Genomic DNA, 27,922 nt, shown 5'->3' with positions numbered 1-27,922 from the left:
CCGAGGGCCCACTACGTGCTAGACACTGCTTCCTCTGGGGCTGCAGCAAGGAGTCCCAGTCACCGCCCAGGGTGGTGGTGAAAGAGGCGAGTGCGCATCCGTGCGGGGCGGTGCACTGGCGGGGAGGACTCCGGGGGAAGTCCGGGTGCTCTGAAGCCCAGAGGTGGGGCTGTGTTGCTTTAGGGAGCCTGGGCAGCCACCCAGGACCCTGCAGGTACAAGAACCCTGCACTTGAGGCTCAACAGTTTGCTGTCAGTGTTTTGAAATTCCTATTGATTTACAGACAAGGCACTGCATGTTTTCATTTTGCAAGTTCTGTAGCAGGTGGTGAGAAGGGGGAATTGATCCAGCCTCTAAGTCTAGCCCACATTAACTCGAGAAGGCTGGGAAGAGTGGAGGATAGGCATTCCAGGAAGAAAGAACTGTGTGTCCCAAGACAGGTAGGCAAGAGTCAGGGAGCCCTAAAAAAAAAAAAAAAAAAAAAAAGAGTCAGGGAACCCTGAGGATATGCAATCTAGAAGTCTGTCTCTCCTCACAGGTAGAAGGAAATGAGTTCCTTCTGAAATTCTGAATCTTGAGCTCTAGTGGGAGCATGCGGGTCTGAAGTACCAGCTCTCTTACTTATGACTGTGACTACAGCAAGTTACTTCCTCTCCTTAAAGTTCAGCATCTTCATCTGTCCATAGAGGAAAAGTCACAAATTCCGGTTAGGATTTCCTCTCTGGGCTACCTACTCTTTCCTACTATCACTTTGGAGTAAGAACAGGCTCCGTGAAGGGGCGGGTGTGGGGAATGCTCAGTGCAAAGACTTGGGAGGTGCAGATGAACAAGGCAGGTCTGAGAAATGGGGGTAGGGGGGCATTAGTGTGCTGGGCTCAGGGTTAGGAACAGAGAGTCACAGCCAACAAACGCAGGCTCCACTGCCAGACCAGGGAGACTGGGCTATAATGGGGAGCTCCTGCAAGCATTTGGGCAGGCGTGATGAGCGTGGCATTTCATGGAAATTCATGTCTGGGAATTCTTTCATTCAGCTCCTTTAAAAGGCTGTACCAGGAGAGAAGAAAGCCAGCTGTGTGGCAGGTTTCCTGTAGGACTGGGTGAGATCCCTGCTCAGGAAATAGCAAAGGAATCAGTGGGGCAGCAATGAAACTTGCTCCCAGGAGCAAGACTGCCTTTCCAGGAGTTGGAACCTTGCTGCCTCTGGTGTGGGGGCTGTGGGTTGGGGGAGGAAAGGTAGGTTGCTGCCCTGGAATGGGGCCTGTGGCTCTCAAGGCTGTGCAAATCTGCAAGGCCCACCCTGAGGATGCTAGCTTCTTCACTGGGACTGACAGTTGCACTGACATGAAGCAGGGACCGTGTCAAAAGTTCAGGAGGAAGCATGACAGGATAAGAGGGGAGGAAGCAATGTGGACTGGCTCTGTCATCCTGGGAATGAGACCCAGCATCTGGATTTCCAGCTGCAAGAGACCAGAAAAGGCAGAGACTAGAGGTGGGTCCGTGAACGCCCAGGGGCAGTGCCTGGCAATGGGCCAAACTGAGAGGAGGGGGTGATTGATGACAGTGGCCACACCACCTTCTCAGTCTTGCGTCCACTTTCCCTGAACCTGGCTTTCAACCTGCCAGGGTGCCCACCAGGTCTTTCCCTTACCCCTGACTGTGGAAATGTCCATTCCCTGGGTGAACAGTCTAGCAAATCTCCCTGGAGTAGCCACCTGGGCAGCCCTTCTGCTCCCCTGCCTCCAGGCACATCTGCATCTGCACATTTCAACCCAGCAGCAAGTGCAGATGGGACACAGAACAGCCAAGGGTTTAGAGATACTTCAGATTAAAAGTAAGTTCCCTTGGGGGTGCCAGAAGCAGAAACCTAGCCCTAGGTTGGGCAGAGTTCCCCACCAACCCTGGTTTGGGGAGCTGCCAGCAGGACCTAGAGGCTAGAGGAATGCGAAGGGAGTGGCTCTACCCCTCACCCCCCACCCCAGCCCTAGGCCCTTCAGCTTCTGTAAGGAGACCAGAAAGCCTGCCTTGGTAGCTGGAACGGGACTGAATCTTGTTCCTTTGGAACAGAACAGGTTTGACAGGGAGACGAAACTGAAGAAGAACCGTGGATAATGCTGGCCTCTTATTGGCGAGTGGGGTGTCTGCGGTGTCTGATAAAGACCGTCACCCAGAGCTGAAGAATGGCCTGCTGAGTCATGAATTGGGCTCTGGTTGCACTTCTATTGCCAAAGTTGAGCTTTTGAATTTTGGTTAAAGATCACATGACTTAATTAGGGCCATTAATGGCTGAGAGCATATGAGAATGTGTTTGACTTCCCTCAAGCATACTGACATTTCAGGTCTTGGATTTCATAGCAGCAAGCATTCATTCACGGAGAAAACATAGCACGCAACATCACCATCACCCCACTCCCAACCGTTCCCTACACATTGTCTATCCTTTTAGTGTTGTTCTTTTTGACAGTTACTGCTACCTGAAATTATTTTACATACGTACTTGGCTTTACATCTTTTTCTTGTTGTACCTGCTAACCAGTGAGCTCCATAAGACATGGGCTTCTTCTACCAGGTTTGCCATTTTACTACTCAATGCCTGGGAAGAGAGGTGACACGTGGTAGGTCTCAATAAAAATCTGTTGAATGAATGTGTGGCTGAGTGAATGAATTGAGGCTAAAACTACTACGTGACTCTTCTTCATCTAAGAAGTATAAACCTAGACTCAGTTCTGTGTTTTTATTTCTTTAAACTTGTATTTCAACATTCTTTTCTTCCAATTTAAAATTCCATTTCACTAATGGAATAACAGAGTCTTAAATCTGGGGACAGAAAATGACATTATCATTCTGTATCATTGAGCTCTTGCCTCCTTGAACTGTTCCCTTAACTCATCCTAGATGTCCAAATAATTAAAGAGTAATGTAAGCTTCTTTACTAATCCAATCTGCCACTTTTTGACCCAAATCCTTTTTCTTGTTGCAATTGCAGTTTGTAGAGCGGATTCTTTCCTTCACTCTTATGACAAATATCTCTTGGGTACCTGTTGAGACCCGAGCCACCTTGCCCAGCACCTGGGATACAGTTTTGCCTAAAATCACCTGACTTAGATACTAGTGCTTGCAGTCAAATGGGCAATGTATCAAACAAGTAATGATGTAAATAATCCTTTGGTTACAATTTCAATTGTGTTAAGTAACATGAAATAAAATATTGGGTGCTAAGAGACCAGAAAGTGGTAGAGAAGGGTATACCATAACTATATTTTTCTCGAGGAAAAATAATTTATAAACTGAGAACTGAGGGCTGAGCAGGAGTGACTAAGATGAGGGAACTGAGGACAAAGAAAGAGCATCAAGGAGGAGGAAAGGGCAGATCTGAAAGCTCTGGAGCAGAAAGACATTTGGCTCCTTCCAAGATTTAGCTAAGAGAGAGGAATCTTCTATCTTCCTGATTAACCAAGAGGTTCTCAAGCTGCCAGTTAACAACTGAGAAAGGTTCTAGCTCAGAAATAAAACAGCAGTAGCTCCCTTTTGAGCAGAATCTTTAGATTTCAGCTTTCCAATATCTAGCTTTGTTCTTCATGTGATCTGAGATGTCTGTGATGGCAGCTCCCTCAACTGACTGCTGGGACATGTCTCCATTCAGTGATGTTTGATTGAAGTGACAGACAACCCTGGGCCTCAGCATAGGCATTTCCTTCTCTTCTTCAAAAGGGATGAAGTGGGAGGGGAATTAGCCCTTCTGCAAGGGAGGCCTGAACCACAGATCCCCATAGTGAGAGCCCAGACCTGATTTGCTGATGGGTTGATGATTTCAGCTTCCACCAAGTATGGATTGAACTCATTTGTAATGAACTATATTATCTCTACATCTAAGAGCTGTTCTTGCACCATTTCAAGCACGTTCCTACCTTGATAATCAGTTAGCTACTGGATATCCTTATCTTGAAGTCCACTCGAGTACCTCAAACTCATTATCTACCGTACCTGTCTTCAAACCCAATCTCCATTTGCTATCTTCTTGAACTTGATTTAGAACTGTTATGCCTTGAGAGATGTTGTGATCATCTTCCATAATGCCATCCTCTCTTTTCACATGCAGTTGACTACTAATCTTGTTGACTGTATTTCAAAAATCCTTCTCTAATCCAATATTCATCCTTACTCCCATCACCTTTTCCTTATCCAGGCATCCATTGCCTCTCCTTCAATAATCATTATTAATATTGCTGCTTTATGTATTATTATTATTATGTAGAAGATTGTTATTAAACTATTGTTTACTTTTTTTACATCACTCTGTCTCAAGCCATTCAACAACTATATACTGCCACTAAAATTATCTTAAAAAAAAATAACTGAGAAAACCTGCTGACTCATTACCTAGTAAACTGGCAGTTATCAAAGTGTGCAGCAGCACCCTCTGGGAACTTGTTAGACATTCAAATTCTAGGGTCCCACCCCAGACCTAATGAATCAGAAACTCTGGCAGTCAGGCCCCAACATCTATTTTAACAAGCCCTCCAGGTGATTCTGATGCAAGCTAAAGTTGGGAGTACCCAAACAAATCCAAACTTCATAGCGTTTCATTTGTGATCTTGAGTTGTCTGATTCCAGTTTCTCTCTCTAGCTTCCCACAGTCCTAAAGTTCTTGCTACAATGACCCTTTTACTTTACGTATGTCAGATGTTTTCACCAGTCAGAACTTTAAAAGCTGTAACCCTGTCTGGAATATCCTTTCCCTCATACTCCCCATGAAACTCCAGTTCATCCTTTAAGAGTCAGCTCAGAGGTCACCACCTCAGTGAAGACCTCCCTGACTATCCAAGGCAGCGTTTAGTTGCTCTCTTCTCTGGGTATTTGTAGCCCTTTTGTTGACAACGTAATTACAGCTGTTTTATCTGCAGGTTTGACTTCAGCATAGAGGGGAGTTTTCTATTAGTCAATTTTAAATGGAGGAAGCTGCCTTGTGAGAAGGAACATATGAAGAGGATGTGGAAATTATCAAGGAAAAGCAAAGCTAGCATTTAAGGTTCCACCCTTCCAGGAGGGATAGTGCTGCATCCCAGAGTTGAACAAGGTGTCCAATATCTAATAGACACTAGACAAATGAGAAAAAGTGTCAAATGAATTAAAAAGATTTCTGCCTTGCAAAGAGGATGGATATTGGATCTCAAAGATCCTGTCCAAATTTGAAAGTCTTGTTTCATATCTCTTTACAAAGGCCCCATAAGGGATATTACAGAACTGCTGATCTTTATACAACAGAGAGAAGCTTTAACCACCTTTCCCTAGTAAGCTGACTCTTAAATTGCCCTGTGGGGGTTTTGGGGTAGAGGGCCTCTCCCCTTCCTAATCCAGTCACAACCCCTGCTACAGTGAACCACTGTTACTGACCAGTCTGGCATTTCCCTTGGGTAAAAACCACAACTGAATTGACCCTATAATCTCTCCCTGTGTGCCAAGAGTTTGCCATCCTACTAACACTGTGCCCCTAACTGAAATGCAGTAGTCAGGGCACCTGAAGCCCTGGGCATCCTCCCTACCACTCTCTCACCCACTGCAATGAGGGGCATGAGCTTCCAAGCCACATGTACCTCCTGGGTTCTGAGCTGGGCATCTTAGAAGCTGGACAAGTTCAGGCAAGATCCTTAGCCTCTCTCATTCAGTGTCCCTAATTTCACAAAAGGGTTAAAACTACCAGGGCTGTCATGGTTTCAGCTTCCCAATATCTAGCTTTATTCTTTATATGACCTGAGATGTCTGCGATGGCAGCTCCCTTACACTGACTGCTGGGACATGTCTCCACTCAGTGATGCTTGAATCTTCTTGGAATCAAGAAGATGAGTACACAGTGCCTTACATGTAGGAAGCAACACATAAGTGGTGTGTTGTTATTATTTATTCTTCAGTTTGATCTTCTGTTCCACCTCCTAATCCCAGCACAGCTTCCGATTCTTTCCTACCAAATCAGAAGGCCTATGACTCCAACTCCTTCTGTTTTGGCTGGGGGAGTCGGCCTGATGCCTTTTCTGTCTGTAAATCCTCAACCCTAAGCAGCCTGTTTTCTAGTCCCAAGAATGTTCATTTTCCATATGCTCTCCAGCTGGCTACCCACTCAGTCTCCTAGAGGTTAAACTTATGCTCAGGAGCATTCTTTTCAAGCATTACCTTTCCATAAAAAAATGCAATACATCAGTGGTTAGGATATCAAAGCAGCTATACACACACGTGCATGCACACATACGTACAAACATACTCACACACCTCCATACATCTCCATGTGAAAAGCCATCTAACTCATTAGGTCATGTCTCACAATTTCCCAATCAACTTTTATGTTTTCTTGCCACAGAGACTTCTGTAATTTAACAGGGAACGTCGTTACTGAACTCAGCAATAAGTCAGCCCAGCTAAACTCATCAGTGGCAGGCAGCTCCTGAGAGAAAGGGCTTTTGATGTCTTTGGGCCATTCCCCTTCTTCACCTCCTTGATCCTCCCCAGGCCTGCCCCTCCACTTGCACATCTGCGTTTGCTTCATTTGCCTTCCATACTCTGCAACCAAATGCAAGATGCGGATTGAAGAAAACCAGTTCAGTCCTTCAGAATGCCTCTGACCTGCTTGGTGGCTCTGCTTCTCCAAGCTGGGTCGACCTCCATGAAGATCCATCAACACCCCAGAGGGTCAAGTCAGCACAGCCGGCGGTTTGCATTTCAGCATGCTGTGAAGTGTGTGTGCCTTTTGAGAAGTCTTGCCTGCTGCAATGAGAAGGGAATGTGTAAGGAGTTTGGGTCTCCGTAGGTTTGAGTGCGTGTGGGGGGTGTCTTTGAGGAAAAAGGAAGGCTGGGGAAGGTTTTGGTTGAGAGAAATCAGTCTCCAGTAACTCTGTGGTGTTCATGGGTTTGTGGAACAGAACCCTTGGCCCAGGGACGCAGAGGGCAGGACGGGGGTCGTTGGCAGTTGGCAGTGATTCTTCAGGCTTCAGAGCGCCCTCGCTGAGGCATGACCGTGCGTAGTGGCTCAGAGCTGGAGCTCGGTGGGGCAGAGCCAGAGCCTAAATGAGGATCTGATGGAGGTTCTGCTCGGGCAGGGTTGCCAGAGCTCGGGGCCTGGTGAACATGTCTTCCTGGTGGAGGCAGACGGATCTCCAGGTAGTCATAAAGTGACTACGCAGATTTCATTTCTGAACATGTGTTCAAAGGTGATAAAATAAATGCAGATGGCTTCTCCAAGCCTCAGTAGAGGGGTTTTCTATGGACTAAATGGACTATAAAATACATACATGTATACATACATGCACTCACAACAACAAAATCCTTAAAAATGGCAAATCTTAAAGCACCAAATTGGAGAAAACATTGTTGGAAAAGAGGAAGGGGGAGAATAGAGAGAGAATGAGAACAAAGCTGTCCCATAAATTTGCAGAAAGGAAAGAAAACATATGCACATTTCAGAAAATCACATAGGCAGAACTTTTAGCAAAATATTAAGTTTCGCTGCTTGGAAGGGGTTAGAAACACCTTCCCTAGGGTTTCAACTGGAAATAATTAAATAATTAATTACTTTGCTGTCAGCAAGACTGGGCCAGTGTTTTGATTAGTGAGACCTCCAGAAGAGAACTGGACAAACCGGCTACCCTGGTGTCTGCTCCCTATGTGATAGGTGATTGATAACACTTTAAGTAGGACTAATTCTCTACCATAAAGCTTGGGAAGTCCTACTAGAGTTCCAGAATGAGGGCTCTGGCAAAGCAGACTATCCCCCCAAAAGTCCATCATTATTATCATCATCATCCTCACCATCATCATCACCACCACCTAAGGGGGCTTGCTACGTGTAAGGCGCTGGATGATTTCATTATGTCACAGTGCAATCTTATGAAGTAGACACTACCCCAATTTCACAGACAAGGAAACAAAGGCTCAGAGAAGGTAAGTAATTTGCTCAACTTCACACAGCTTATAAATAGGGGAAACTTAGGGATCATGAGCAAGCAGAGAGAAACCACATACAGTTAAAAGAGCCCCTAACTGCAGCATTCGCTAAGGAAGTGAAGACTATCCAGTATAGATGCTGCCTCTCTCTGGAACTGAATCTCATGACACTGAAAGCCCCAGAACAAATGAGGTGTCCAAGACCATGCAGCTAGAGGTAACAAAGCTGGGCCAGAGCGCCCACTTTCTCCTGTTCTGTCAAAATCTTTGCACTCCAACCCATCTCTGCTTAACGAAGTTCCAAAAAGAAACTAAGCAACAAGAGAAGATAAAAGCAATTGTAGAGTTCTCTTTAGGAGCCAGACATGAGTCCCTCAAGACCCTTCCATCCTGGAGATGAGTTTAATTTTCAACCAATCCCAATGGCAAATATGGGGACAGGCGAGAAATAGGTCTATTACCCTTGAGGAAGGCTCTGCACAAGGCCCCTGAGCTGAACTTGTTGACTTTGGCAGCATTTGAATGCCCTCATGCCAATAAGGTCACCGAAACAGAATGGGCTAGCAATTCACTGCCTTGCCACCTGGAATGGCGGAGGCCAAGCTGTGAGACTGCCTGAAGCCTAAAGCTCCTCTCAGAGATGTTTTCACTTCACTCCGAGGTTCACTTTCTCTTCAGAGCTACACTTACCTTACCCTAGAAGCATGCAACTCCACACATGCATTTTTTTTTTTTTTGCATGGGCAGGCACTGGGAATGAAACCCAGGTCTCTGGCACAGCAGGCAAGAAATCTGCCACTGAGCCACCATCGTACAGACCTCCACATTTGCTTTTGACATGTGGATAAACTCTTTCCTCCCAAGGTAGGACCAGAACTTAGCCCTGCTGTGCTCGGAGCGTCCCTTCTGAGGCTGGGGTCTGGGCTGTCAGTCACCCACGCCCATCTTCCCATCAACCACACTCTCTGGACAGGCCTCTACCCAGTTAGAATAGAAGTTCCAGAAGAGGAACATGAGGGTTCCTGGAGTACAGGCCCTGAGGGTGAAAAGAAATGCCCTATTACAGATAGATATTGGGTAGCCTTTGCTGGAATCCCCTGACAGGTTGTTCCAAATTTCCCAAAATCTACTTTTAACCAAGACTACAAAACTCCAGTGTTTAGGTCCTTGAGCTCAGAAATGACTTGGCCTGCCCTTGCAAGTACTGGCTGAGCGTCCAGGGCCAAGCCTTATAGATGCTTCCCAGCTGTGGTGTCCTTCGTCCTGCTGACCAGGGGACTAGCTGTGTGCCCACTGAGTGCCCAGGAAATGGCCTTCCCAGTCACCTTCCAATGACAAATTCTCCCAAAGAACTGAACTTGGGTCAATTTTAAGATTCCTATTATCCCGTCAACAGGTTTATTTTATTGTTGACGTAAGCCCAGTGAAACAACAGTTACAGTAGATTTCCATGTACAGAAAAATTATGCTTTCCATTTCTCTGGGACTTCAGTGTTCATTCTGAAATGCAACACTGCCACGCACAAGGGAGAGAGGGAGGGAACTGGTAGAGGGAAATAAGGGGTGTCATCATTCAAACGTGAATTTAAATCTTCACTCTACCACTTACCCACTCAGTGACCATGGGCTGTTTACATCTTTGGGCCTGTTTCCTCACCTGGAAAATGGAGACGGCATGGCTACTTCAAAGGATGGGTGACCATTAATGGTGGCAGTGCTTGCAAGTGCCTCGATCATAGTGGCTGCATGGTGAACTCATTTCCTGCACCCAGAAAATAGGCATCTAGAATTGAATGCAGCATGACATTCTTAACTAAAGCCACTGCTATGCATGCCATAAAGGACACATTCTTTACTAATGCTCATTAGAGACAGCTCAGGGTGCAGGCTGCTGTAGATAGAGGCAGCACATGGGAGCCTTCAATAAAAGCTGGGCATCCCTGCAATGCACAGCACAGGGCTTCATAACAGATAATGCAGCTTCCTTCCTAGATCACTGGGAACCTTGCACCTCCTGGCAAGAAGGGAAGTGGGTCCTTGCACTCCACTCAAAAGGAGAAGAACTGCTTCCCAGTGGGAAAAGAGGATCACCAAAGTCCTTGCAGACCCTACTGCTCAGCAGGACATGTGTGGTCACCCCTCAGTGACCCCTGTGCTGTCATGACTCACGGCTGGACTTCACAGGCCCTGAGAAGGTCCCTTTCATTCAGGTTTCTTAGATCTCAAGGTGATGAGTCAACCAAAAATGATACAGAGGAACAAAATACCTAAGAAAGCAGAGGAAGGGAAGCGATAGGGAACTGATCATTCTCAAACTCCTACTACGTGTTAGCACTTTATAGTGGTTATTTCACTGAATTCTCACAACAACTCTGTGAGGTAGTTATTGATCCCCATTTGACCCCAGGACACCCTAGCTCAGAGATTTAAAACCTTACCCAGGATCAAAGGGGAGGAGCTGGGATTTGAACTTACATCTGACTCCAAAGCCCGAACATTTTCCAACCCCTCAAGCAGCTCTAGGGGGGCAGCAGATGAGAGAGGGAAGGCCACACACCAAGAGAGTCTCTAACGAGTAAATTTATCTTCTGTGTACAAGCTTATTCATGATTCATTTCAGTTCGCTTCTGGGTAGCCATAAAATTATTTCGTTATAAACAGTTAATTTTTTCACCATGTATCTAAAAGGATGAAAACCACTTATCAAAAGCAAAACAAAAACGAAAGCCAAAAAAAAATAAAATAAAATCTCACCCTTAACCCCAAATCCCAGAACGACAAATATGCTGAAAAGAAATTCCCAGAAGTAAAGCTGCAGGTTTCTGTTCATTGTTCCAGGACCATAACATTGGAGCAAATCTTAATTCCAACTGGCCAAAGTGACAGGGCAGGAAGGCAAGTAAGGACTTGAGAGCAAGCTTGCCGGCAAGAATGAAGCATTGAGCTCAAAGCTACAGGGTGTCATTTTCAAATGGAGGTGATAACAGTTCTTTTAATTAATTAATCGAACATGGAAAGTACCAGAAGGGGACATAACTGTGTCTATACACAACTCTGACATCATCCAATTTTAACAAGTTTACTAAAAACGACAGTCATGGCCTTGACAATACTGAATGCAAAATACTGGTGTACACAGAGTTTACAGAGGCTGCCGTGAGCCGCATCACAAAACGAGGTCTAAGAGATGGGAGAGGCCCAGGGGGAAGCAAGCACACTGATTTTATTGAGAAAAAAGCTTATATACTGTAGGGTTGCTGAAGTTTAATAAATAAAGGTCAACTTATAATATATAAAAACAATATAAACATTTATATGCTACATGCATATCATATAATTTAAAGTAATAATTTATATACGGGGAGAGATGCCAATTCATGTTCTTCCGATTTTTCTCGACAAGGCACACACACAGGAGGTGTCTATCCGTATCCACCTCCAGCCCACGAGTTTGTTGTTTTCTGAAGTCAGTGCTCGCACGTAGGTCTGGGCTGTCTTGCACTGAGAATTCCAATGTTTATCATCAATCCCTCGGCAACCATTTTTGACAGGCCTGGCTTCTTTACATCTCGTCTCATAAAAATATTGTTTGACAGGGGAGTTGCCGGTTTTGATCTCCCCCAGCACGGTGACCTGGTGTCCCCGGATGTCGATGGCCGACGACTTGTCAGTCACCCACAAGCTCTCACTGTCACACACCGAGTACTCCCCTCGGTGACTCTTGTGCTCCGCGTACCTCTTCCGCCGTGACGTTCTGTTGGCCACCGCAGGGCTGCCCACATAATCCTCCATGAGATACAGCGGGGGGGGCTCCAAGGGGGTGCTGTCGCTCAGCAGGACCCGGGGGGAGTTGTAGCGTCTCTGCTGCCGCAGCAAGTCCGCGCCCACGGCGATGACCGACTGGTCGGCCCCGGCCGGCCCGCCCCGCCCCGGCTCCCGGGGGGCGTCCGCCTTGGGCAGGGTGCTCTGGTAGTCTTCCTTAACGTTCACCACCTGCTTGGAGAGCTTGTTTTTCAAAATGTCTGCCTGGATCAGCTTAATAATCAGGGAATTGAGCGAGTCTTCCGGCAAGCTCCTCTGGTCCATGCTGTTCCCTTGGGTCCCACGGAGATAAGCGAGAAATATCACATAAAACAAGATGGACATCACCTTGTTCACCTGTAAGATCTGAAAAGGAAAAACAGGTGTGAATAGCAGGCTGGGGCAGCTGAGTCCAGGCCGCTCTGCGACCTGCTACGTGGGGCTGCGTAGACCTGTGAGGGCAAGAGAACGGAGTATCACCATCCTAGGTTAGCCAAAAAAATAAATTTTAGACACTTTGAAGATGCTGCTTTTGGCTTTCCCCCACCCCTGGGAAAGACAGCCATAATGAGAATCCCCTCAATCTCCAAAGCACCCTTCTCTCCTAGATTTCCAAGATTTTGCCTTAACAATCTTGCTTCTAACAATTGTGGCTGTGTGATGGGAAAAAAACACCCATATGTTTGTGGGTGTGTGTGTATGTGTGGATGGGGGGATGTGTGAGAGGTGAGCAAAAGGATACATATATATGTACTAGACAAATACATGTTGCATCTGCATTTGGAGTCTGCTTTAGCCTGCAGCCTTCTGTTGTGTGTGGATGATGATGTCCTTCTAACCTCCTTAAGCATCACACTAGTCAAGAGAGACATAGAGCCCTCCTTGGCCAGTTGTGAACATATTCAACCTGAGAATTAGAACTGTGTATTTTATTCTTCTATTACTAGCAGCAGCCTCGCCACTGTCTCCAGAAGCACAGCTACCCCCACTGCAGCCCCTGGAGTCTCCCCTCTAAGGATTCGCTGAGCCTGGGGGTGGGGCCAGCTGCCTCTGCATCGGAGTGTCAGAGGTGGGCTCATCTCTGGCCAGAAGCTCTTCACAGAGCTGCTCTACTCCCCTTGTAAATGAACAGGGGGGTTGAGCTCCACCCCTTCTGTGGAAGGGCTCCAGTTTTAGGATGCCTTGCCAGGTTCTCCTTTGGAGATGCTCTGCCAGGACACCCAATTCATCTGCTCAATCCCCAAAGACCCTCTTCATTCACAAAACGCAGCCCTGCAAAAGCAGATCTTGCCGTAAATGGAGACACAGCAGCAACCAAGTCCAATTAATGGGTCAGGTTTGCCCCATTTGGAAAATTTATTGTTGATTAATTTCTTCTTATTTGGCTTTATTTATCTTCAGTCTCCATTTTTTAAAATGCTTCTTTTAGCGGGCATATTCATGATTCTGCTATCTCCTTGTTCAAACGGCATTTTTACCCATCAGCAGCCTCATTCTGTTGCCATAGTGGAACCTCAACAGAGGGTTTCTGTTGGGTCCTTGTGGAATTAGAGGGCTGATCTTGAGACGCCATCCCTGCTAGCAGCTTCCTCAGTAAAACAGCCTAGGTTTTCTGATGGTCAGCCCTGGAAGGAGACCCTGCAGGTGGGCAGGGGATGTCACCTTAGTGGACCTGACCTGTACCCCAAGATAGTCACACACACAGCACACTTGAGGTATTCACTCTTAATTACCATTGCTACCACCTCACCGGCCCCCAGGGGTATATCATTTCCTCTCTAAAGCTCTTAAGAGTGGAAAATAAAAAAAATCTTCCCTTGGTTCTCCTTTGGTATTTTCAGAAAGACTTTACTAAATCCAGGGGGAAAACAGGAGGGAAATAAACAAAGGTTGACATAAGGAACAGAAAAGCAGACCTGCTTACCCAGGACCCGAGTCTGAGCCTGCAACGCTAGCTTGGTCCGGTGCACAGATGCTGCCTCTTTCCCACTGCTCTCTTGCCCCCAAAGAGCAACAACGTATCAGGCACCTTTCCCCGACTTCCTCCTCCCAGCTCTTGCCCTACCTCTGTGCTAAGGGGACCATCTCCCTTCCACAGGATTACTCCTGTAACAACCAACCCTATCAAGGTCAAAGCTAAGAGAGGAATCTAGCTTTGCTGCCCATCCTTAGAGAGACTGCTCCAGGGATTATATTATCCTAAGAAAACAATCCCCTCAGCATAAATGAGCTCCTTCTCTGCTAATTAGTGGAGATTTCCTTCACTCTTGCAGGCCCAACAAAATGAAATTCGAACAATTCAAAAAGTACAGCATGCAACAATCCTAAAGAACACCTAGTGCAATATATAAGATTCCACAAGGGTTCCAGGCACTAGAGTAACTTTCCAGAAACCTACACCCTCCAGATGGGTCCCCGGTCCAGATAAGTCCTGAAACCTAGCCCAGCCTCTCCAGAACATCAGATAGTTCCATCTCCCTACCCCATATTAGTGACAGACCCTTCCAATATAAAAAATTTAGAATTGCCATAGCCCAAACAACCCCAAAAAGAGGTATGGAAAGACCAAAAGTGATGGTGGAATTATACAAAGAAGATAGGACTTAACAAATGAATATGAATGCTGAATCATTAAATTAATATCTCTTTTTAATCTTCAGTATTTTAGAGCAACTAGAAGCAAAAACCTGAAATTGTGAAATTGTAACCCATGTCAAAGTCTGAAGTGTGTTCTACAACTAATTGTGGTGCTGTGCTTTGAAATTTGTAGCTTGTATATATGTTATTATTCACAAAAAAGAAGGAAAAAAAGTTGACTGTGATGATAAAAAAGTATTTAAGCCCTCTAGCCTCCTCTAGCCTGCCAGAATGGAGCAGCTAGAAGGAAAAATATGAGAGGATGGTATGGCAGCCTATGACTAACTCTGGGATTTGTCCTGTAACCACCTGTTGAAGAGTGCTTTGAAAACGATTGCTTTTTTATTTCTTTGCTCTGTATATATATGTTATACTATATGACAAAAAAAAGTAAAAAAAAATGATGGGATGCAAAAAAGAAAAAGCAGGCAATTAGAATTAGAACCCAAGCAGGCTTGGGTGTTGTGCAGGCAACACCCAAGCACAAAGAAATCATTTAGGACTGAGATTCTATCAAAAGATGATTTATTATATCCCCCCCAAAGCCCAGCCACCATAAGCTAAGAATATGCAAGATACCCGATTAAAGAAAAATAAATTAAGTATGGTAGGTGGGAGGGAGCCCACGGCAGGGTAAGAGCCGGTGTACAGATGAGGAAGGTCATTCGTTACAAGGGTGAACTAATAAGAAGAATGATGGGTGATCCTTCTGGCATTGGGGTGAAAAAGAAAGCATTTTGAAGGGTGGCTTGAATATGGAACCTACGGGTATTAGAAGCAGAAGAGTCATTTGAAAGAGCATCTACTCTGACTCCTCCATTTTATGGAAGAGAAAAACCTAAGCTGCAGACCCACAATGGTCTCTCTGCTAGGGCCCAGCCTCCCGTTTCATCATCTTCTGACTGGGTCCCCCTGCCCCCTGCCTCCAGCCACATTCACTGTTCACCACTACTTGAATGAACTTTGGGTCCGCTGTGCACATGCTGTTCCTGTCACCTTGCCAACACTTCCATTCCCTCTTCTGCTGAAATTCTGGTTTTATAGCTACTTTTTCTAGGTTGCTCCCCCAAGATCCCTTTCTCCTCAGCATACTTTCTGAATGACACGTGCGGCTGGCATCACACTCTTCATGCATTGTGTGGCTTACTCAGCAAAATCTGTGTACCACAAGGCCAGGAACCCTTTCCTGTTCGTGTCCGTGCCCCATCCCCATGTCCATTCCACAGTAAGGGGCACGCTGAGGTTGGGGTCTGCGTGCAATGAGTCAGCAGTGGAAACGAGGCGGTGGCAAGAGGGGTGCCCACCTATGAGCCCAGGCGCCAAGGCCCTAGGCACACACTCCATTGTCCCATCAGGATTTCACCTACATATTGAAAGGGAAAATTATGAAGAATTCCAAGACGATGAGCATGGGGCATTCAACCCCAAGCAGACCCTGAGCAACTGCACTGGTGGCATGGCCATGAAGCCAGCCCTGGACACAGGAACTAAGACATTCCATTCTGCTGAAGCTAAAGGTAAGTGCAGAAATCCATTTTTGACCAAGAGGGATGGCAAAGCCCATGAGTGCTAGATATCACGGTGAGAGCTGTGGATAGGAACTAAGACTTCAGCTGCAACCCTTCAGGAGAACCTGGGGTTGTGGAAATGAACAGATCTCTCTCCCATCTTCAAATGCCCGCAGAAGAGACAGCCCACTTTCCTCCTCTGGGCAGTAACAAACTAAGGGGTAGGGGGATGAAGAGCAGGCAATAGGAGAGGGCAGCGTCCTCAGAAAGGAATATTTTATCACTGCTATTGTTAAGACTTGCCAAAGTATGATGATAATAAAGAGCAAACTGACTTGCAATTGGTTTTATTGTTTTCAAGTTCTCTACAGACAATATTTCTGTTTACACCCAGAGTGGACTTTTCCTACTACCCTCACCATTGGTTTGCCACTGTTTGGGGAGCCTTGAGCCATTTGATGGGTTACAGCACTGGTATTCTACCTCTTTTAGACAATTCTGCCTCTCTTGGGCCCCAAGAATACAAAGTCAGCAAACAAATCAGGCTATCACTGTGGTGGTGGGGACAAATGACAGAAATTAATAATATGAAATGCTCCCGAAATGTCCTCAGCATAGATTCCACCCATTTTTGTATTTTACTGTTTATTACCATCATATATAAATATATGCCATGATACCTTGGAATAAATGGTGGGAATACATCATCTGCAAGCTGGTAAATAATTCCAAACTATTTGTAAGGCTGCCATTAAACTCAGCAGCCTTCCTGTGTACTCCATCTTGATGGTCTGCTTTTAGCGTTTTCCTAGAGAGCAAGTTCAAGAATGTTCCTACTAGAACTTCCCCAAACACAGAAAGTCTGAAGTCTATAAGTCTGAACTTGAAACTGAGACTTGGAGGGGTGGTGACGGTCTCACTGATAGAGAATACTTGATTCTTAAGTGCCACAAAAATTCAGTGGCTTGGGAATATTCAAGCTCATTGCAAGAGGTGAATTAAATCTACCTGAAAGCACTTAACCAGTGGTTGGTACATAGTAACTACACTTTGAATGTCACTTTGAACGTGAAACCGAATTGTCTGTGGCAGAAGGAGATGCTGCACACTGCCCTTGATGCACACCCACAAAGTACCAAGCATCTAAAGTCAAGAACTTCTTTCCCCACACCCAGCTTGCAGCAGTCTACACCACCGTGACCTCCACAAGGCTGTCTCCCAAATGTCATTGCTAGCAAGTGCTTGGATCTTGAACTAGTCACAGCGGTTGTGGAAGAGGAAAAGAACATTGTGAGCTGGAAATGAAGAGAAAATTAAGAAAGCAAACATAGGGAAGTGTGAGGTGGTGTTTCAGAGAAAATTGAGCATGAGAAGAGGCTAATTTTGATCTTCAGTCTCGTTCTGGTCATCCAGGCTTAATTTTCCACCCAGTCTTCTGGGGTGAAATTTCCTCAGGGGACTTATTCCCTGAGGTGGAATGGAGTGTAAAAGGAAAGACAGGGCCAGCTCCGTCCAGGCAATCAAATATCAGCAAGGTGTTTGGTTTAGGGGGACTTCTATGTTTTTTCTCCAGTGGTCACCGTACTTTGTAGCAATTGTCTTATTGTGTTATCATTGTCAGTATAACAGTATACACTTTGAAGACAGGGACCAGGTCTTTTTTATCCATGTATCACTGATGATGCTTAGGGACGGGCATGTTGCAGAGATTCATTGTCTACTGACAATGAAGTACTGAGTGCCTAACATGAGCAAGACCTACCCTAGACACAGCTTGCTGGCCTGAGATTCTGTATGGGCTTCTGCCAAGCCTGGCTTTGGCAACCAATCAACTCTGCCTTCTTTCCCCAAAGAAAATACAGACCCTGGCAATGAAGTAGGCTCTTGTCCCCAGGCTCTTCTTGGCTATAATTGGAAAAAGACCTGTTAAAGACCCCAGTAAAACCCCTTTCCTACACTTTCCCCAGTGCCCATTTTCCCTGCTCAGAGTTTTCCAAGATCCTGACCAACGTGCATATGTGATTTTCCTCACTTAGAATGCTTTCCCACATATGGTGTTTTCAGTCCCTGGAGCAACATTCCTACAAGGTTTCACCATCGCTCAAAATACTCAAAAGAGAGCAATTACGGATTCCTCCTTTTTGGCTCAGTTTACAACACACACAGAGGGCTTGAGGATATTCGAGGAGCAGCTGAAATGGAAGCTGCGGTGGCGGGTGGTACCGGGTCTGAGCCCACAGCAACCAATGTCTGCCTGTCACAAAGAGACAGGGGCTGTATCCTTTGGGTTCCACTCGACCTGTACAGGATTAATTTTCCTATACCTCCTCGCTGAAGGTGCTTCTTGTTGCTAAAGTATGGAGGGAATTTTTTGCCTGCTTTGAATAGGAGCATCAAGGATAATGTCACATGCCAGGTACTGCCATACATGAAATCTTTAATTCTGATAGCAACTCCATTGAGGTAGTTACTCTTACATTTCCCTTTTTCAGACAGGGAAACTGAGGCACAAGAAGGTGAAATAGCTAGCTAACACATAGCAGAGCCAGTAGCTGATAGTGTGGCTCTGGAATTCATGCACTTAATGACTGATTATGCTATGCTGCCTCTCTGTCTGTCCCTGCCCTCAAATATTCTAGCATTTATTTTGACAGGAAGCTCACATTCCAAGCCTGGGGCAGGACGGCTGTTACCCAGCAAGTTGAGCGGCATCCCAGGAAGCCTCAGTTCTAAGCAGTTTCCAGGGATCTGAGGCCACCATTCTTGTTTCTTTCTCCTCGTATTCCCCAGGGAAGTAAATGCAGTTCAGTTTCCTCCTGTCCCTCTTGGCCTCCGTGCTCTCCCGGGTCAGACCCCTGCAGGTCACACGTCCCTCTGGAGGCTGTGCATTGGAGCAGGCAGAGGGAAGTACTTACCCTCTCACTTCCTGGCATGGGGAGTAGCACCTAAGTCTGGGTGACTTACAGAGAAGGTATAAAGGCTCGGTCTTAGTTTCTACATCTGGAACGTTCCTGCCTGTTTTCCTCAAAGAGGAATCATGAGATCAAATGTGAAAGCCCTATTTTTTTTAATTTGTGAAAATTGTAATATGCAAATTCAAGAGACTTCACTATTTCTTGTTGAGACACATCCTTCGGAGACTAATGCATTCTCTGGCTGGGACTGAAGAGAACACTGCCCAACTATATCCAGAAGGGCCTGATTCTTTGGAGAATTTCTGCAGTCATGACATGGCCTCTAACACTAAGGGCTCAAAAGATCACATCCTGCCAGATAACTGTAATATCTTTTTCAACGAGTGAAAAGGGAAAGAGAGGTGGGAAAGCGATCGATTTAAAATAGGATGACAAAAAGAAAAGGAATGTGGTAGAAATATTAAACTAAGCCTCTATAAAATGACTAGCTAAGTTGTTCTCCAAATCTTAATTGCAAAATTAATTCAAATTGGTCTTTGTTCTGAGCACAGGTTCCCAGGCCTAAAAATTTGTCAGTGAAAGCCACATGAAGATGTCCTGACCCATGAGACAAGTCTGTGAGCTGGGGTCAGGGATGGGGGGTGGGGAGAGAGATCCTGGTAGAATCTCCACTGGGGGTTGGTCTGTTTTGGGTTAATCTTTTTATTAATGACCCGGAAGCAAGAGGGAGGAAAAAGTGGCAGATTAATTAAAATGCACAGATGACGCTCAAAGAGAAGGTGCTGCAAACACCAGTGAGGACAGACCAATTAAGCACAGGCACCCCTGGGGGTTGGCAACCTGGAAATAGCACGATTAGATTCAAACTGGAAACACGTAGGCTAACTCACTGGGGGCAAGATGAATCCAAAACCAACAAGGGAGGGAAATGCTTGTAAAGGGAGAAAGGGAAGAGAGACTTGGAATTGCTACAAGAAGCAAATGAGAAATGAACTCACACGAAGAGCCGCGGTGTGGGTTTCCACTATAGCTTCATCTTCTAGCTCGAAGTTCCTTTCTAAAAATCACTCATTCACTCTTAACATACCTCTGGCATGATGATAGCTACTACACAGCCTGTTATCCAGCACAAAGAAAGTGTCATTGAGCTTTAGAGAGGGCAAGGGATAGCCAAAATAAGAGGGCGAGTGAGTGACAGTCACCAAAGGTTTTGATGAGACTGCTCAAGAGTCACATGACAGTAAAGCCATTTGTGGCCCAAGGATGAGAGGGACTCTCTATGTGCTGTGTCAGGTGACAACGCATTTGAGAATCCCTGAAGGCTGGGGATCTCTGCATAAACACAGAGTCAAAAAAGGTGAGAACGGAGGAAAGGAAATAGTTTCCTTTCTTGTTCTGACTCAATTTCTTCAGAAAGGAAGTACTGAAATTCGTCCTTCCTGGAGGACAGGATATGAAGAAGAGGGACTCCTGAATGTACAAGGACCCTATATCCAAAGAAAGTGAAAGGCCCTGAGATGGAGGTTGAAAGCTGTGAGTTTGCTTTGCACATAGATTGGAAGAGGAATCTTTCATTGTTCAAAGCATACCCTCCTCTGGCCCCAAGCAATGAAAGGTGGAAGGTATGGCACATGTCACAACAATGCACCAGCTGCTCTAAGGGGGAAGTTAGTAGTTATTCTCCAGGCCAAAGAACCCTCTGGCCATCTCACCTTGGCCAGAGATCTAAAAGGAGCTTAGTATGCTGATTCAAGCCCCTGGGGAGAGAGATTTACTTTATCCTCCTATTTCATGGCCAGAGGGTGGACAAGGAAAAATCTGCAGAGAAAATCTGAGTCAATTCAGCTACTAGCCATAACAGCATTTTCTAGGAAATCTGTGTATATAGGAGTGCATTGCATGCATGGGCTTGTGTGTACACACACACACACACACACACACACACACAAAGAGTAACTCCCCAAGATGAGGATGGGGTATAGTTGTGCTATTTTCAAATTACTGCATCATTTAATGTTCTCAGACATCTAGATTTTGGTTTCATCTACTGCACTTGGGTTAACTCCATTTTCCAAGTGAGAAAACAAAGGGAAGCCTGCTTCAGTTACACAGGCAGTTGGGGGTATGACTAGTATCAAACGCAGCATCAGAGAACAACTGCCCCAAGTCAGCCTTTCTGTTTGTGCATTTATGCCTCATGTTTAAGTTGGTCTTAGGGGCCATAACTGCCTGCACAGTGCTATCTAAATGTCTAAGTTAATATTATTACAGGGCAGGGGTTGCTGAGTAACTGACTTTTAATAATTATAATAAATAATAATGGTAATGATGATGAAGTACCTATCGTGTCCATCCGGCCAAGAATGAGTCTCAAAATGGCAGATAAAAGAAATTGGTTTCATCTTGAGAGCTAAAACTAAGGGGAACCCCACAGCATGACTTCTTTACTCACACTCTGGTGGCCTCTTCCAAACCAGGACCACAGCCGGCTTGGCAACGCCCAAACCTTTACATGTGCATCAATACAGCAGCAGCAGCAAAGCCGGGATCAACCCAAGCCATACTGGTTTGGCCCAGAGAGGACTTGGCCGCAGAAAGTGTGGTCAGATGGCAGGCTCTCCCTGCCCAGGCCTGGGGATCAGGCATGTGTCAAACATAGCCTGCGTCCCTCTCTCACGCCTTTGCCTTGCCACACACCAACCTCCTTACACAAGGATGAGATAATGGTCTGTGGCTGTCTTAGGTCTGGACTGCCTCTCCTGGAAGCTGCAATGTGTGAAGCCTGAAGGCCAAGGCTGCCTTGCACTCTGCTGGGGCATCTCTCCCCTACATCCTCCTGCCTGCAGTCCTTCACTTACAGCCTAGGAAATTGAGGCAGAAGAGACATTGATCTGGTGATTTCCCAAGTCTCCTCTCACCTCCATGGGCAGCGAGGTTGGGACAAGCAGACAGGAAGAAAATCAATCTTCCACCCAAACTGGAGTGTGCAGGAGACACTTAATAAACATCATAACTCCAACCCCAAACAATCTAGTGACTCTCTTTCTGGGCAGCTGGGCAAGCCTAAAACCCAAGCAAGAGCTTGTCCTCTGAAAGCAATCTTGGCACAAACACTCAGAACCCAAAGCTGGGACACAAGTCATCATCACAGACACAAGTCATAATTGCCTGGAATAATGGCTAACATTTACTGACCCTTACCAGATGCTAGGGATGTTGCTGAACACTTTACATGGATTAGCTCAATTAATCCTCACAGATATGATTATTACCCCACTTTGAAGCTGAGGAAACTGAGGTTCAGAGGGATTAAGCAGTTCGCCCAAGATCAACAATAACTAGGAAGCAGAGCCAGGTTCAAATCCCCAACTGAATCTCCTGTCTGAGTGACTCCACAGGCCTCCCCTGTGCTTCCCAACTCATTCCAGATAGTCTACGACATCTGCCCCTGGCTTGCAGTGAACCAGACGCCAGGCATCATGCTGGTGTGTTTAATGCTTTTTACCACTTTTTAGAGAAAGAGACATTCAAGATAAGTCCTCTGACGTGTAAAGAGGGCATTTCACAGTCCAAGGCTGGCCTCTAGCATCACCAATTCATCCTTAATTGATGATAAAGAAGACCAAGAGCCCAGGGGTTCCTGTTTAAAATTGGATATTTGAAGGTGAGTCAGATTTCTATTTTTTGACTTTCATAGATTGCAGTGTATATGCTGCCAAAAAATAATGAGGCTCTTGGCCCATCTTCTGCTTCAATTTACTAATAAAATCCAACTTGGCCACCAATGAGCTTTGTGACTTTGAGAGAATCACTGCTCGTCTCTGGGTCCCAATTCCTACTAGTATTTCTCCAAGAGGAGCTACTCGTACTTTGGGCAGGACAGGTCTTCATTGATGAGTTTGTCTCTCAAGTGATGCTCTGGACCCCACCTACCACCAATCAGAAGTATCCTGCAGTCACTGTGACAACTGAAACAAAATCGCCCACACATTTCCAAATGTCACCTGGAGAGGCCTTATGCCCATGCTTAAGAATCATATAACATGATGCTGGTGGATAAAAGCAGTGATGCTTAACCATTTGGGGATCACTCACCTTTTTTAGAATGTGATGAAAGCTAAAGTACTTTTCCCCAAGAAACATACACATGCATGTAAAGGAAATATTTTACAAAAAAAAATTCAAGGTGATTCAGATTCCCTAACACCTAGCCCAGAAACCTGCAGATCCTAAAGTTAATAATTCTGGACCTGGAGACTTTCAAAGGTTCTTTCTAGTCTGAATACTCAGTGCTTCTATTACGCTTTGCTAACCCTTCTTCTACAGACTCAATGAGACTCATTACTGGTCTCATTTTCTGGTCCTCCCCTGTTTACTGTGTTGCTTTGAAGCTATGGAGCCAGGCTCTGGGCATCCTAACTTACTAGGGCTCTTGTGTAATGGGGAAGTTATGGGTCACAAGGGAGGCAAAGCGACCTCCTGAAATTAAACAATAAATCAGTGAGGGAACCAGAAGTAAAGCCCAGACCTCCACAGGGCCAGCCCTAGGCTACTCATCAGAACATGCCGAACAGTATAAGAGCACATGGAGGGGCTCATCCTACCCAGGGGTGGATGGCAGGGCTCCCTGGAGGAAGCACAGGGGTCCTATATGAGGCTGAGCACCATGCCATGCTCTGCCCTACCCTGTGATAGAGCCAGGGTAGGCAGCCTGAACACTGACCTGGCCCCACAGGTAACCCATGGAAGCAGAATCCTTCCCTTCTTCTTTCCATCAATATTTATGTAGCACCAGCACCGTCACCTCCTGATGGCCACTCTCCTCAAGGACCGTGGAAGTTGATGTATTTTCCTTTTCCTCCTATATCCTGCCATTGCTCTGAATGACTCTACTTCCAACCCGATGGTTTCTTCATCTTATTGTTCTCACAGATCCTCAACACCATCAAGACCATTACGTTTGAAAACTTCACTGTTTCCAAAGTGCTTACTTCTCCCCATTCCAGCCTGCTGTTATTATGACTCTAGGGAAGGGGATGGTACCATGTGCTGAGCGCTGAGCATGGCTGTACATCCTCTCACCAGGAAAAGGAGGAGGTGGGATGACTACAGAGCAGCAAAAGACACTGGCATGGAAGACACCAGAGTCAGAGTCAGAGAGGTGGCTTAAGCACAAATAGAGGCTCTCTTGCTATGTCAGATAGCAAAAGTGGGTAAATTAATTACTCTACAAGAGGGTTTAGTCAGAAAATACATTGGAACCAGACATTATGTACATGCAGGCTGCTAATTTAAAACATGGCTGCAGATTTTTATATTGTTCCCATCTGGAGATGGTGTCTTTGCCCTGTCCTCTTGTACCTGAGTGCTTGTGACCATTTTGACCAATTCAGCATAGTAGAATCTGCACTTTCCAAGGCTGGGCCATAAAAGACCATGTGGCTTTGCCTTGCGCTTGGAGCCCTGACCTGTCATGTAGGTAAAATCTGACTGTCTCAGGCCACCAGGTCGGAGATGCCCAGAAAAAGTGCTCCCCTAGGCAGTCCCAAGGCATTAAACTTGTGAATGAAGACAACTTGGATGATTAAGACCAGCTCATTTGCAAGCTGAACACCACCAAGTGACCTTAGTCAATGCCACATGGCCAGAAAAATTACTCCACCCAGTTCTGCCCAAACTTCTTACCCACAAAATCATGAGATATGGTAACATGGGTGCTGTTTTAATTTAAGACACCAAATTTTGGGGTGGTTTGTTACACAGCAGAAGATAAACAGAACACCCACAGCTAAAAATGACAGGATCTGAGGTGTCACCTTTTAATGTAATTTAAAAATTACAATTGCTCAGGAGAGGCTGAATAAATCTTGGACGATGGATCCAAAATGGATCTCTAGGATAATTACTGGTACACTACTAGTACTTGAGGCTGGACAGTAAAGACTATGAATACCCCTTGGAGCTGTCAGTCATCTGCAGATGTGGTCCAACTGAGTGCTGAGATCCAAAGAGTCTGACTGCAAAGTCACAAAGCCGCCGTGTGAAGATATCCTCTATGCATTGACATTTCAGGGCAAGAGAAGGTTGTGTATGTGTGCATGCATGAGAGAGAAAGAGAGATACTGACAGAGACAGACAGAAGCACACAGAGCTTTCTGGAACAGGGGGCTTCAGTAGAGTCAAAGGTCCCTGAGTGGCTATTTTTACCTGGTTAGGGAAAAAGTGGGGGGCAGGGGTGAGGTGCCTCCTCCAAAGCCACCACCGCTGTAGCTTCAGGGGGTGTTGGCACTTAAATTCCTGTTAGAAAACATTCACTCTGCCGGCATCCCCCCAAAGCTATTTAAATCCCTACACTAATATTTTCTTCCTACCTGCCAGGAAAATGAACAAGCCAGTGCTGCAGACCTGGCAGGTAGCCATAAGTGGGATAGCATGGGAAAAGCACGAAGGCACGAGTACTCAGTTTCAAAAAAGTCTCTTAGCAGAGACTCAGGTGCAGAGGCCCACAAAACAGGCCACTTGTAGTGGCCCCAGTAGTGGCTAGGTGCTATGACCAGCAGCACTGTTATCAGAGGTGGGGATAAGGAGAGGGGAGGAGGGAATCAAACTAATACATTTGCTTTTGGAAAGAGGTCAGGCAATACAAAAGGACAAACACTGCATATATGATTGGAAATAACTGGGATAAGCAAATTCACAGAGACAGAAATGAGAAGAGAGTTTACCAGGGGCCAGAGTGGGGGTAGGAAAAGGGAGTTAATCTTTAAATTGTACAGTTTCTATTTGGGGTGAGAAGAGTTTTGGTAATGGATGGTGGTGATGGTAACACAACACTGAGAGCATAATTACCAGCACTGAGTTATATATTTGAATGTTGTTAAAAGCGGGAAATTTCAGGTTGCATATATGCTACTAGAATAAAAATTTTAAAAAGCACTGTACAACACAAAGAGGAAACCCAGATGTAAACCATGAACTATGGTTAATAGTCCAACACAATAATCTTTCATCAATCGTTAACAACCTACCACACTAATACAGGGTGTGAATGGGGTGGGGGTGAATATGGAAACTCTGTATTTTCTGTGTGATTTTCCTATAATCCCCCCACAACTTCTCTTATAAAAAAAGGAAGTCAAGCAGTGTGTGTGTGTTTGTGTGTGTGTATGTGTGTGTGTATGGTATACTGGGAGAGGGATGCTGAGAAGGGGAGAAAACACAAGGAGGACAAGGATAAGGAATCAAGAGATGGTTATGACTTCTCATTTTCCCATCTGTTTACTCTAAGACCATGGGCAAGTCTTTTATCTGATTTTTTTACCTCCTAGTTATCAGTTTGCTCTCCTCCAAAATGAGAGAATTTGAGTAAATCATCCTAAGAGCATTCTATCTCCAGCAGTGTGGACCCTGAAGGGAGCTAAAACAAGGCCCCCTCTGGGTGGGCACAGGCTGGGGGATGGGGTGTCCTATGCACCCCAACCCCATGCTCCTCATTTAAAGAGACAGGCCCTTGGCTCCTGTGTCTCTGCGAATTGAAAACATGTAAAGACAGGCAGGGGGGAAGCCCCTGTGATAGAAGAGAGAGCCTGTGGGTCAAGTTTGCCTTTCTCATTATTTCCCCAACCCTTCTCAGATTCCTTTTGTTTAGAAACTTCCTTGGGTTTCTGAAGCCTCCCCTCCCCTAGCCGGCCCCCTGAAATGCTCTAGGAGCCCCTCCAGCCTGTAACCCTTTCGGATAACATGTTCCATATGTCGGTCACTCTGCATGAAACGTTCGCCCTGGGTTTTCTGGTCACCTTCTCCTTGGTCTCCCTATACTGCCTGTCCTGAGAAAAGCATGCCTACCCCCACCCCAGCACCCCCAGCCCCTCTTGGACCCTCTGCTCCAGCAGCATGGCTCTGGGTCAGGTTGGAGCATGCTCTCCCTTCCGGGTCAACTCCCCATGTAGAATTCTTGCAGGTTTGTCTCCTCCAAGTCAGCGGTGCGCCTGCCTCCCCTTCAGCCCGCCGACAGCTGCAGGGGACCCTCCTTTAAGCACTGGGGCTAATTGAGCAGTGTTCTGACTGAGCTTGCCACATTATTTGCTTAGAGCATGCTTTTATAGCAAGGAAACACAGCATTCTATTGTCTTCCTTTCCCACCCAGCTCCCCTGCCTCCCAGGGCTACCCACCATGGTAAATAAAGGCTGAAGACATTTTTCCAACATAACTTCCAGTGCTCCTTTTGCTGAGGCTGACGCTGCACAGACATTCCACCCCTCCCTGTCCCCCCCCACCTCATACATTCACCCCTTTCTGATTCATCTTTTGATGACTGAGCTTGACTATTGGAAAACACAGTGCACAACCCAGCCCCACACTAGTTTTTCTGGGTTTCCCACAAGTTGGAAGAAAGTGGGCTTCAACAGCTCTGGACGGGGGGTGGAGTTGGAAGGTCTAAAGAGGGACTTCCACTTGGTCAAGGGACCTGAGACATCTGCTTGCAGTTCCTCTTCCTTGAACTCAAAGGTTTATAATGTAGATGCTCTGGAGATCAAGCGAGGCCGCCTGAAACAGGCAGCCAGGCAGCCGCTCTGCCCAACTAACATAGGCAGGAGCAAGCAGGACCGAAACATAAGGCCCCAGAGGCCAGGCTTTCCCACACAGATGCACAGGTCTCAGTGTGAGAACCACATTTGGAGGCAGGCAGGGCCAAAGGTTCTCGGAAAGGAAGAAAGGATGATGATGTACTTAGCACCTACGTGCAATGTACTTTAATTTAAAACTAACCTTCCACTCTTTCTAGCTTTTCTGGGGAAGATGAAGTTAGGGCAACTATAAAGAGAAAGTTTTGCTAGTTTAAAGTTGAGAAATCTGGGGCATATGTGAATGATGGTTCCAGCTAGAGATAAAACTAGAAGTCGAACCTCTGGTTCCCTACTCCTGATTCTACACTCTTCCTAAAAAATAGTCCTTTCTACTGTCAAAGTGGTACAGAGTTCAGAGTGACAGACCACAGTCCTGTGACCCTGAAGGAAGTGGGGTTTCTCTATCTCTCTCTGCATTTGGTGGAACCTGCCCATGCCTCTCCACCCCCCACCCCGCCACAAAATGCACACTGCACTTTTTTCCCTAGGCTCACAAAATCTCCA

At 45.9% G+C, this 27,922-nt stretch overlaps 1 protein-coding gene across 1 annotated transcript in view; it reads right to left on the bottom strand.

Moving 5' to 3' along the window:
* Nucleotides 1-10,687: 10,687 nt before the first annotated feature.
* NTF3 (neurotrophin 3) overlaps nt 10,688-27,922 on the bottom strand; it is a 66,732-nt gene continuing 49,497 nt past the window's right edge. The window contains exon 2 of the mRNA XM_077167899.1: nt 10,688-12,096. Coding sequence (XP_077024014.1) covers nt 11,305-12,096 — 792 coding nt within the window. The 3' untranslated portion in view covers nt 10,688-11,304. The remainder of the gene's footprint in view (nt 12,097-27,922) is intronic.

The sequence above is a fragment of the Tamandua tetradactyla genome, chromosome 7 (genome assembly GCF_023851605.1).
Source record: "Tamandua tetradactyla isolate mTamTet1 chromosome 7, mTamTet1.pri, whole genome shotgun sequence".
NCBI classification, from domain to species: Eukaryota; Metazoa; Chordata; class Mammalia; order Pilosa; family Myrmecophagidae; genus Tamandua; species Tamandua tetradactyla.
This window is presented reverse-complemented; position numbering and strand designations above follow the sequence as displayed.